This window comes from Molothrus aeneus, chromosome 2, assembly GCF_037042795.1.
Source record: "Molothrus aeneus isolate 106 chromosome 2, BPBGC_Maene_1.0, whole genome shotgun sequence".
NCBI lineage: Eukaryota > Metazoa > Chordata > Aves > Passeriformes > Icteridae > Molothrus > Molothrus aeneus.
In genome coordinates this window covers 78,171,780-78,185,229 of record NC_089647.1, presented here as the reverse complement: position 1 = coordinate 78,185,229, position 13,450 = coordinate 78,171,780, and the positions used below count along the sequence as shown (strand labels likewise).

At 39.4% G+C, this 13,450-nt stretch overlaps 1 protein-coding gene across 1 annotated transcript in view; it reads right to left on the bottom strand.

Annotated features, from left to right (window-relative positions):
• PCCA (propionyl-CoA carboxylase subunit alpha) overlaps positions 1–13,450 on the bottom strand; it is a 273,855-nt gene that overhangs the window by 8,924 nt on the left and 251,481 nt on the right. Inside the window, exon 22 of the mRNA XM_066545147.1 lies at positions 7,189–7,329. Coding sequence (XP_066401244.1) covers positions 7,189–7,329 — 141 coding nt within the window. The remainder of the gene's footprint in view (positions 1–7,188; positions 7,330–13,450) is intronic.

Genomic DNA, 13,450 nt, shown 5'->3' with positions numbered 1-13,450 from the left:
GAAGCACAGGTTTTGAAACCCACATGACATTAGAAACTGCAGACCATGAAATACCCCACGTGCAGGCGCGCTCATAATGTACGCCAGGTTATACAAAATAAGAAATAAGCTATTTACACCCTCTGCCTAAAATTGGGCCCGCTACAAGGAACCCTGGGTCAGCCCTACACAGGCCAATTAATGCACAGCATCTGCTGTATAGAAGCCGTGCATGAAGCACTTCCGAATGATTTCAGCAATTAAAAGAAAACTGTTTCCTGCCTGTTTTGACAGCAACTGTTTCAATGCAAGAGTGAGCACCAAATCATTGTGTGCAGCTGAAAAAATTAAGTCTCTTTTTTTTATCTTGTGAAAAGGAGGTGGGAGGGATGAAGATTTCTTACGGAATCGGATCGTTCTTTTGTTGTCCGACATTCTGTGTTTTTCTGCCAAATTAGACAGAAGGCTCCGAGGGTTTACGGGGCCCTCTACAGTATCACCTTCTGCTGCACTGTGGCTCCCTAAAAAGACGGATCAATATCAACCCTGCTGATTTGCCTACAAAAGTGAAAATCCCTCAATTACATTTTTAAGACCATTATATTTAGAACACAGGTGCTCTGATGCGGAACATTTTTAAGGCTCTTGGAGCTGAAGTGGAAAAAAACAATGACAGCCCAAAGCAAATACGAGCTTAGATTTGGTTAAAGTGAAGTGAGAGTTGTGTTTTATTGGAATCTCCTTCCTCATATTTGGGAAGACACCAGTAAACATCGCTCACAATTTCCACTATTCTGCAGCTTAAGTCCCTGTTGAGCCTTTTAAGTGAAAAGGGACAATGCAAGATAGTGCCATATGAAAGAGAGTTATCCTCTCTTGTAGCCTTCTGCAAAATAACTGCAAACATGCACCTTGTTTGTGCTTGTGCAAAATCACTGAGCAGTGAGTTAAGTATGCATTCACTATTTATGAAGATATTGGGAATTTTGTTTGTTTATTTGTTGTTTAAATTTAGTCCATGCTGGTATCATTCCCTTCCCAGGTATTTTTCTTTCTGACTTATTGGCAATCTGGCAGCCAGCATCCAACAAGAAAACAAATCAAGAGGAATTGGATAAGCAACAATTGCAATTCCTTGGCATTGTCCATTACCATGTAAAATCATTAGTGCAAGTTTTCTCTTCTTTCCAAATTAACTTTGAAACCAGAGCTACAGAACTGCAAATATAATTAGCAGCAATTAATAGTACTTGACAAATCGTTACTAAACTTTTTTTGCCACACTCCTTTAAGGAATGAAGCTGAACACAGCACATCCCACATCTTCTGACCTCTGACTGAAGGTCACTGATGTCCCCCTGACAGCAATCAGCACTGGTCATTGCACTCCCACTTATCCAAAACACGCTGCCCCAACTGCCTCTGCCATCCCAGGGTGCTGGGCAAGTGATATTCAGGCAGAGCACTTCTGGGGCTATTCTTCTGCTAACTCAGCCTAATCTGTACCAATCAACTTTTTAGTAACAGCTAAAAAGTTATTACCTGAAAAGGCAAAGCACACTAAAATAATAATAAAAAAATTATATGAATTCTTCTCAAAGGATTGGTAACATTTTTTCTCCTAGGAGGAAACTCTAATAAGATTCACTATTTCTAACTTATCATAATAGGATTTCCTTCTTAATTACACTGTACTGGAACAAAATTGCATAAAATATATAGTAATTTTTTTTTCAAGTCAAATATAAAAAATACATTATGAAATATGATTACAGTTAATTTTTTTTCAATGTAACTACAATTATTACTCATGGCCCCATGTAATAAGAATGGTGATATATTTAATTCTTTTTTTCTGGATATTCTACAACCATGAACATTTCCTGTTTACCAACAGGGCTTTTTGGCCCCAAGAAAATTGTCAAATACACAGAATCATAAAAACTATGTAAGGTTTGTGACCATATTTTGTCAAGTTTGCAAATTCCTTTCAACTGACAAGTGGAGTTTATATTTGCTCTGAAGAACAGGAGCGAGGAAAGGAGGGAAAGGGAAAGAAAAAGGGAAGACAACAATAAAAAAAAAATTCATACACAAGAGAAAAGTAGTATTTGAATTAAATAATATCTTACTAAATTATTGATACCATATTTATCCAAATGGAATGTGAAACTTAAGCAAATATATTTTTTCTGTTTTATCCTGGATGTTGCTTCTCTGCTATAAATTCCAATTAGCATAAGATTTGAAAAGAGGTGGTTTTTTTAGGATTTTGAGGTCTGAATGGAAAATACAACTTTAAACAACACACAACTGCCTGATGGCAACAGGTAAGGTTAAATCATCACCTTTTCTTTCACATGAATGAATGAAGTAGTGACAAACAGAATTTAGAAAGCTCTTTTGTTTTGCTTTTTAGTAGTGAGCATTTCAGCAGTAGGTCAAACAAAACATATTTTCCCATAGCAAAAACTTACCAAGGCTTGTGAGATGGAAAATCATGAATAAAGATTTTCTTAAAAACTATTCTTCTAAAGAATAACAAGAGGAATTGAAATAAAATGCATGCAGCTGAACTGAAAGATGAATGCAGTTTAAAACTTTTTTCTTTAATTACTTTTAAAAGGTGGAAACACAGTAGTGTCTTTCCTAAGTTATACAACTAAAAAAGCAGCCTTCAAGTTACCCAATTTTGAAATTACTGAGACAATTAGCATCTACATTTAACAGCTGACATTTTGGTAGGAAAAAATTCATCCCATGCAGTATTAATGCCCATAACTACACTAGCTGAAATCATAAGGAATTTTTATATGAAAAAAGTACATTTTAAAAATGGCTTGAATGGTGATAACTTATAAAACTGGAGTAATCTTAATCTATAGGAAAGAGAAGCAATTTATAAACTTTGGTGAAAATAATTAATCGTCCTCTTCTTTTGGCTGTAGTCCTCAAAGACTCAGTTACATTGGGGTGTTCACCCAAGGGTGCTTTCCTTTTACATATTAAAGTGTGGGGGGAATTATTAAAGTGATTTAGGCTGACAGGTATTAGGCATTAACTTATTGACCAATGTTCAGCTTACTACCAACACCTGTCCTGGCTAATGTCACTAAAAAGGAAAAACAACCAACAGAAACATACAGCTAAAAGAAAAACACCTTCATATTCCTGACAGACAGAAAACTGAAAAAGCAAAAGCTATGTTCAAAGGTGAAAATATAGCAAAGGCTACAAGGCAATCAGGACAGCTAAGATCTTTCTTTGATGCTGTGGACAGTTCAGACTATCAAATTTGGAATCAGTAGTGGGAACATTTTTGGTGTATTTGCTTTAGGAGCAACAACACTGCTTTACCTGGGCAACCATTAGGACTTCAAGAGCTCTCCCCTCTCCTGCACTTTCAGTGCACAGAATCCTACATGCACAAAAACCACACCAAACAACTCAACACAAAGAAAAAGTATTTTCAAGTGCCCACCCATGTCCTGCCCTCTGAGTAAATAAAGGAATTTGTGCAGCTTTAGTAGTTTTTATGGTGCTGTCTTTGTGGTAGCTATGGTGAGATTAGAACTATGTGCAGTGCCATCTCTACACTCTGGCATAAAAATCCTACTGTGTGCTACCAGGGCTGGCTTGTGCTGCCACCAGGGTTATTGAAAACAGAGTGAATTACTTGCCTGGACTCTTGAAGTCCAGTGGTTTCTCTGGCCTATGGCACCATGAGGAACCAAAAAGTAATTAATTTTCCCAAGTACAAATTTCATCCTAATGCATACAATCATGAACAACTACTTAGAAAACAAATACGCAAACATTCCCCAATAAGGGATATATTTCCTATATTAATGGGACTGCATTATGAGGAATGTAATCTAAATTTAAATCTTCTTTCCCTAAATAATATTAACCTTCTTTCTAGTCAGCTAGATTTCTGTTTCATTGTTTATGCTGCTTTCTGCTTCTGAGTGCCTTCATTGTGCTTCCAGGAATAACTGAGTGACAACTAATCACAGTCTTCTGATCACATGAAGGAAAATAAAGAAAGTACAAAGTAACTAAAAACCTAAAGAAATTGGCAGCATCACAAGTTTCTGCTTCTCTCTAAATGACAAACAGCACTTCCCCACTGTGTTACTAAAATCTACAGATCATCTTACAGACAAAAGAAAATAAATTCCTTGCATATGCAATATCTTTTGGCAAAAAATGAATTGAAAATTGCTTATCAGACCAGCTGGATAGAGGATGCTCATGCAATCTTCTATCAGGCTTCACTAGACCAAAGTATTTCTCAGCAACAGCAGCCGAAAGAGAACACCATGCTTCAAGTAAAAACAATGACACATCGAGTGGGGAACACTAACCCAGGGATCAGCACTGCCCCCTCGTTTGGCTGCAGAAACACAAACACAAACACCATGTGCTTTACCTGGCCGGGCGCGGTGCCCTGGAGCTGAACCGTGGGCAATAAGCACGGGTTTGCGAGCACGGCCAGGCACACGAGGATGAGATGAACCTCTCTCGGTGCTTTTTCACCATTTGTAAAGTTACACCTGAAGGAGGGGGATGGCAGCTCAGCTCCCCGTGCCCCTGACGGCTCTGAGAGCACCTCTGTGAGCACAGGGACTGTGCTGCACTAACACTGTAGTGCCCAGCTCACAGCTCAGGCCAAGCAGCCTCAGAGCAGCTATAACCAGACAGCTTTATTGCTAGCAGCAGCAACACCTGAGGGGAAGGATGGACAACTACCTCACCTTCTCCCATTTTTCAGCTGTGCTGTTTTCACACACCATGCAAATCTGAGCTGCCAAACCCAGTGGCAAGCACACAGAATAGGAGCTACTTAAATTCCCATTTCTCCAGCGCACTAAAAAAATCAGACTTTTCCCAAGCAGTGCAACAAAAAGAGCTGTATTTATCAAGGAGCTACAGTTCCCTGCCCATCATGCCTTCAGCAGCTGTAGTGGGTGAGCTGGTTTGTGACAGACAGCCAGGAAGAGTAATCTGAATCCCACCATCCCACTGCTTATTCAGAGCCGAGAGCTGATGTTACCCTCATTCGCTGGCTGCCTCGCTTTTTTTCTAACGTTTTGACACTAGTCCTGAAAAGGAAGGATTTAAGCTAAACCCTTTTCAAGAACGCAAATGTGTTTTGCAATTAAAGCCACACAATTAGCAATGACAAGCTCAGGTCAGCAGAACATAGATTATGCTGTTCAAATGCTCTGCCACTCAGTGCCTCCAGCAAAAAGCTGCAGGAGAGGAGAAGGGAAAAAAGAAATCTCACACACATTATTTAACAACTTGTGCTCTGATGAACAGCACCACTTGTAGATTTGTGGAGGGAGGTTCATTTATTTATTTACTTAAAATCCCTTAGGATCTGGCCTCCTTCTCAACTGATTATATTCTTTCAAGAACAAGAACTATTCTTCAGGGCAAGAAGACTGGAAACATTTAGAATTAACTTCTCAAAAATAAATATTAAACAAATGTTTAAAGTCTTAAAATCCTTGACTTAAAAATGTTTCCCTTAATTCTTCACAAAAAGTATTTGCTTACAATCTTCCTCATTCAGCCACTTGTTTTACCCTTGACAAAGAAAGCAGATTCCTCTGTCCATGTCATGACATAAAGAATATTTTAACTGAATACTGTTCTTTTGTTTTAACGTATCTAAACTGTGTGCATTTATGTATAGATCATAGACAAGAAAGCTAAGTGTAGAAGCTAAAAGAATTTCTAATTTCTTACCAGCTTAACTTAGATCTTTTTTCTCTGAAATGTCTATTTCATTACTACAAACATTGGCACCTACAGATCTTTTATATTATAAAATATCTTTTATATTATCTTTTATATCTTATATCTTTTATCTTCTATAATATCTTTTATATTATCTTTATATTATCTTTTATATCTTATACATGATGACTCTGTTTTCACTGTACAGACAGAAATAACCATATATTTTAAAACCAAAGGTGGTATCATAGCAAAATGTAAGCAAATATACCACTTTGCCAGCATGATCGATGACTGTCACATAATAAGTGCAATCCTGATTTTGAAATTCAGATCTTGATCCCATTTCTGAATCATCTTTCAAGAAAATCTAGCTTTCATTGCCATAAATTATGAACCCTGTGACTGAAGCTTCTGTTTGTATCTAAGTGCTACATACATGTTTATAGCATCATTTACTGACGACAGTACTTTAAAATTAATATGCACAATCTGATTCAAATACTTCTGTGTCTGCTCTTACTACCTGGTTTTCAGTGGTTATGAGACATAAGGGCCTCAATCTTAGAAATAACATATGATACAATGTGGTAGAATTTCATATAAAGCTGAGTTCAAGTCAGTGTTTATACACAACTTTAAAACAAAAATTTGTTTCCAACTCAATGTGAGGTAAGGAGGACTGGAAATCCCCAGACCAGCAACAGCATAATCCCTTACCCTTCTGTATGGAAAGTTCATTCCTTCTCCAAGACAAGAAGATTACCACATGAGCCTGGAAATTCCCAGAATAGAATTCCCAACTCATGTGTTTTGTGAAATGATAACCCAGAAGTTCTTAAAAAAAAGAAAAAAAAAAAAAAAAAAAAAAAAAAAGAAAAGAAAAAAAAAACTGTAAAGTTAAGTATCTGTCCTATGTCCCCTTTTTTTCAAGTAATATTTTCATTACTTCAGGGCAGAAAATCAACAGTTTTCTCCTGCTAGCATTAACAGCTTTTATATATAGATGACAGATAGATAGATGGATAGATAGATAGATAGATAGATAGATAGACAGACAGACAGATAGATAGATGGATACACACACACACTTATGTGAATTTACTTACCATTTTCTCCCTTGTACCTGTCCTGCCCCTTAAGCTGGGATACAAAACCAAGCTATCTCTTTGAGTTTCTGCTGTGAACTTGTACCAGGCTGAATTTTTTTCTTTTAAAGCCAGTTTAATTTGAATTGATTTTCCTTCTTAATTTTTAAAATTCAAACTAAAAACAGCACACGTCCTTTAGCACACTTTATTCTACAGGTGATTTAAAAAAAAAAAAAAAAAAAGAAACAAAACCAAGACAACAAAAAACCCCACACCAACCCGTGGTGCGACCTGTAGTTTCAGTTGCACCAAGGTGAAATTTCTGTGGCACATATAATGAAAATGCAGATATATAGATCACATTTCTTACCATGTCCCCAGGCTTGACAGAAACTGCCACCACTGTTCCAGGCATGGGAGATCTCAAAATGCTGGAGGTGTCCTCTGCTGCTTTCTCTGGCATGTACTTGCTCAGCTCCGCAGCAACCTTCGTCAGTATTTGCAATTTGTACTAAAGAATAGGAAGAGGACTGGTTCAGAAAACTGTACCTTGGTGAATTCCAGTCAATAACCTGCATTATTTTATGGCATGTTTTTATGTAATACATCTGTTAGCTGTTCTTCACGGGAGTGTCTAAAAAACACAGTTTGAAATCTTTATTCAGAGTTTCATTTTCAGGATGTAGAAAGAAAAATATGTAACCCCAGTCTGCAGCAAAGTGCACATAAAACCAAAGAATCAAGTACAGTAAGGAGATGTCAGAGTCATTTTAAAACTGGGGGTAGAGAGGGGAGATTCAAATTTTAAAACAAAAATGCCCTTATGCTTGCTGCACATTATCTTTGGTGGATAAGGAAAATCGAGGGATTTTTTTCCAGTGCAGTGATGAATTGGAAATTGAGCTTTTGGGAAAGTCTAACAGACTGTCAATGCCATGACTGATCTTAAACATTATATTTACCTTTTAAACATTTACCATGTATTTAATGTTTGAAGTTAGTAATTTGCTCAGATTTTGCAATTAAAGCCTATTAATTCCATTTCAATTAAAAATTCTGATTTTTCATGCATGAGCAGAACAATCAAACCTTGTTGTATTGAATATGCTTTATCTGCAATAAAACCCATTCAGCAGCCATTACATATCTGGAGAAAGTATTGTTTTCTCTAGTATGTTTTATATGGATTAAAATCAGAGGGGAATATGATGACCCTCAGGTGAGAGCATCCCTTTAAACGAAACCCTTCAGAAGGCATATAAATATTGCCTAAAGTGATTTCGGCCCCAGAGCTTTTAGTCTTTAAAACCCTGCCGTTACTTGGCGAGCTCCCTGCCCTCAGACAGACAGACGGACCGACGGACGGACGGACGGCATCCGAGAGGGAGCGCACGGAGCCAGTAGATGGCAGCAGGTCTCTGTGCGACACTCGCGCCTCGCCAGGGCACACCGAGCGAAGGCCAGCACCGCACTTCATCAATAATTTAAACAAAGGTTTTAATAATAAGCATCCGACGGACGGCATTTACAATTCAAATGCGTATTTTGCTGATGTAAAGTTCAACACCTTGCTTGGAACAGTATGTTTTCCTCCAAAACAATTAGCTATTGTTTTATTAACAATAAAATGTCTTTACTTTTCATTTTTACATGGACAGAAAAAATCCGATATCCTTCTGGTGAAGGTAAAGGGGGACTCTACCTTCTGCTTCCGTAGGAAGCAGAACAAGGCATTTAGAAATACATGCAAAAGGTGATTAAGTCTGCAGTGACATCTTTAAAATGCAGCTTTTCAAAGCTGAGTTAAAACAATGTAACAGGATTATCGGGCACACAACATTTTGTGAGATGAACAGTGTAGCCAGTCACTCAGAAATACTCGCTTCTACCTGGAAACAGAGGCAGTTACATGAACCGATCCTGCCACCACAGCCCAGTAAGTGTAGTGAAACACCACAGCGATGCTCCCTGGAGCTGAAGTAGCATCCCAAAATTTGAGGACCATTCCCAGCCATGTGCCTCGGTCTCAATTGCCGTGGCACAGGGAAACCAGCACCATTTTGTACGCAGAAAGCAGCTTTAACCCTAAGCCTCCCGCAGGCATCACCATGGCCATTGAGGCTGTGCCACTCAGGATTTCCACCCCAAAGCACAGCCAGCCCTCTCCCAGCTCAAGGCACCGCGTCCAGCCTGATCACGCCCTTTTACACGCTGATCACAGCCCTTTTCCATGCTGATCACAGCCCTTTTCCAGGCTGATCACAGCCCCTTTTCCAGGCTGATCACAGCCCTTTTCCAGGCTGATCACAGCCCCTTTTCCAGGCTGATCCAGCCCTTTTCCAGGCTGATCACAGCCCTTTTCCAGGCTGATCATAGCCCCTTTTCCAGGCTGATCCAGCCCTTTTCCAGGTGCACGTGTGCGAGCACACATGGACACACGCTCCGTGTGCAGGGACACGGCGGGCGATGCCCATAGGAGAATTGGTGACATAAGCTGCAAATAGAATTGCAGCAGTGTGACAAGTCAAATAATAACATCTTATGCATGTTTCTTTACTCTTGAGTGTCTGTTTTGCAATCAAGACATACAAGTGTCTGCCAGTTTCTGAAGGATATGATCCTTAAGTGAAATTACTGTGCAAATAAAAGCTTTTTACTCCTATTAAAATTCATCTGAGTCATAAGTGGCAAGGAAAAAAAGCTTGCAGAGTGTATTCTGCTGTCAATCTAATAAACATTCTGTGTAGAGGGACTATTTATCAAAGATAAATTGTACTTAAAAGTCCTTCATTAAATCTATGGGGGGGAATATAATTACAACAAATTGCACAGTTTCAGTATCCATGGTTGGTGTCTTCTTTGTACTCAAGAGTTTGAAAATATTTATTTTTAAAAAAAAGAAATAAAAAAAGGAAGAATGCAGAAATAAGTTATATTTGTGGACTGTATTGTTGCCTCTTGCAAGAGACTATTTTGATATGATTTCAAAGGATTATGTTTAGATGCCATTTAGTTTTTTTAAGCTACATTAACACTCCTGAGCTGACCAATTTCAAAATTTAAACTTGAAGAGAAAGCCAGACCTTCTGCATTCATCTAGGTTACAGTATTTCACAGGGGTTGAAATACAGAATTCCCTATGCACTTCACAACATTCAGCAGTGGGGGAAAAACACATTCCTCAGTATGCTGCACTTTAAAGCTCAGTCCTCCACACCAAGCTAAAATATCCCTACCAAACATTGTTTTTACTATCTTTATAATTTTCATATCTTTTAGATTCCTTTCTCTGCAGGACTCCTGCTTTGCTTGGAGTGAGATGTAAGAGTCAGTACTCTCAAAGCTTTAAAACGCAGGTCTTTGTTATTGATGAGCTGTTCCTTTTCCTTTTGTATTTGTTTATTGTTCTTTAGTCTGTTTGGGGGATAAGCAAGTTACTGTAATCAAAAAGTAAAAAATAACAACAGTAAACTTCTGGGGAAAGGCCTTTTTTGGTACAGTTGGTTCACAAATGACCTTTCAGAATATAAAAAGACATAGCGCAAAGAAAGGTTCCTTCTCTAAGATTACCTTTGATGTATTTCTGCTGCTGGCTGGACCCCACTAAATACCTGCATAAATATCCCTTTGTGATGCTCCTCCTTATCCCTGGAGAGGAGTTGTGGAGTGGGGTGCAGGGTGCTGTTCACCCAACCCAGGTGCAGCTCAGTGAGAGCCACAGGACTCTCTGGAAGACCATGCCAAACAATGCCCACCAGTGGTGCCACAACAAAGACAATTAAGAAAATACCACATATTTTCATTACATGACGAACACTGCTGCTATGCCTTTGATTTAGCGAGAACAATGCTGAACATAGGAAGCAGAAGTTTTGATATGCTGCTAACCAAGTATGGATGAGGTTCTGATTTTCTTCCTTTATGCTCAGGAGGAGGAGGAGATGGGAGAAAGAAGGGGGCGTAAATTGGGGAAGGTTGTTAAGTTTGGGTTATAAATAGAGACCAGGAGGTTTCCACTGGCCTAAACCAGAAGAAACATTTGTTGGAGTCATAAATAGATTGCAGGTGGACTCTGAGAGCAGGGAAATCTGCTAGCCATCAGATCTCTGCTGATGAGTACTTGTCACCAGCCACTGCTCCCCTCCGCAGGGTTTCAAAGCCCAATTCTGCCAGCCAAAGTAAAGTCAATAAAGCAGTACCAAAAGGAGCCATACAGCTTTTGATGGCACAAAACAGGTGTTTCTTTTCCACCAGACCATTGGAGTCCACAGTCAGTTGACAAAAATTATAGTAGGGAAAAGTGATGTTACTTAATAGTTTTCTAAGGGTAAGAGCATCCTGTCCAACATCTCCCACTAAACTGGATGTTTATGTAAAATGCAAAACTACCTCTTACAACCAAATCTCCCTAACAAATATAAGTACACAAAAAGGTGCAGTAATAGCAATACAGGGTGGAGGCAGGGGAGAAGAAACCAAATACAGTGAAAATTATACCTTGAGTTTTGTTGATTGTTTTTTGTCAGCACATTCCCTACTGATCCCTGAAGTCAGTAGGCAAGTAGACTGCTACAAAAAAGATGGCCAGGGCATATATTGCCCCATCTGTGCTTAAAACAAGTTCTGTAGTTTGCACAGATATGGTTCTCTTACCATATACATCAGAATATTAGGCATATATTCACTAAAATGTTCAAAATTCACTCTGTTACACTTCACATTAGTTTATTAAATATGACCTTCCCTGTACACTTGAAACTCATGTCCCCAGAAGCTGTAAATGTTCAAACTCCATTGGAGATGTTATAGAGTAATCACTACCCATATGTTACTTACGTTAGTGTTTGGACTGCTGACCAGATGTGGATTTTCAGCATGCTTTACCTAAATGTTCAAGCATGTTTTTCAAATGTCTGTCATTCCTGTGGTCAGAAGGGTGAAAATCTTACGTAGCTCAGATTTCAGTAGAGAAATTGTCTGCTCTGTGTCTTCATTATTTTCACTAGCCTCACGGTGTCAGGTTTGGAACCAGTGAAATGTATTAACTATGGTCACATAATTTCCTTTCAGCATTCCTAATCCACGTCCTGCCTCAAGTCACTTCACTGTTGTCACCTGTGGTTTGACGTCATCAGTTCACTCGAGTACATTATTCTGTATTCAGGGGAAGCAATCCTGAGCAATGTTCCAGTTCCAAACACAAAGAGCACGCTGCCTTTTTTATTAACCATTATACATGTCAACATCGTGACCATACCCTTGCTTAGATTTCCACCACAGCATCTAAGCAGGAAAATTATTTATTCCATATTACTGAAAATTATTTATTCCATATTACTCGACAATGTCAGACACCACCTTCTTTCAGAGTCAAGGACTCCTTACTGAACAAGGAGATAAAGGACATTTTGCAAATCACTTTTTTTTTTCCCCGAGCTCTGAGTTCTAGAGCTAATTTGCTTCCACGGGGTGGTGGTGAGGATTGGCATTAACACCTGCACAAAATTACAGCACTTTCAGTTTGATGGAGGCGCAAACACTCAAACTGCTACAGAGACAGCTAATGAAAAAAATAACAATAATAAAAATACCAAAACAGTCACAAAAACCATGAGCCTCTAGCAGCAGCAAAAGAGAAGAAAACCGAGAGGAGCCTCACCACCACGTAGTACACACTCCAGCAGCAGAAACTTAATTAGACTCGCAATTCAGCCGCACTTCCCACTTTCCATTCCTTGTGTGATACATAATTAACACTCTAGAGAAACCTACCAAGGGTTAAAGCCATGCAAAAAGCAGCTTCCCTCCGATGCATTCGGAGGCCGGGCGGGCAGAGCCGAGGGCGGCAGGGCCGGGAGCGGACGGACAGACAGACAGACAGACGGGGAGCCGGCGATGTCCTCCCGCCCGGCCGGGAGCCGCAGCTGCCGCCGCCGGAGCAGCGCGGTCGCACAATGCTTTGACAACTCCATCAGCGCAGTCTCAAGGTAGCTGTCAATCAGGATGCATCATTTAATACAACAGCACACTAAGGATTTTCTCCTACAACCCACATGACAGCGTATCTACAGCTCTATTTATATCAGCGCCCAGTTGTGTTTACAATGCTGTTGTAATTAGAAAAGATGCAACAGGCAGCGATATTATTCAGATTCCCATTTTGCCGTGCTGCCGTGTAAAGTGCGATCTTGCTTCACAGAGTCATGCTAAATGACAAAAGCGCTATTTTCTTCAGTCTCTGTGCTCAGACAGCACTTCATTTGCAGCTATCTATAATTAGATTAATGGTGTAGTGCCGTACAAAGCAGGCCCACTTCACATCAGATAGCATATGAATTAGGATAAACACTTATTTCAATTCCAGGCAGAGAAAGCAGTGACTGGGGTATTTAGCATACCCTTTATGGTGGAATGAGATGTTAATTGTGTACCATTACCTCTAAACTGCTTGCTTGTTGTATAAATCACTGTGCTAATTGATGCAGAGATAGAAACGTAGCCACAGGCAAGAAAGCAACGGAATGAGAGCTGAAGATGGTGGATGAAGGATTATCGGGTAAAACCATATGGAGATGAGATTCCTTTGAAACCTGCCCACAAGCAGTACTACTATGAACTACAGGGGGAAAAGT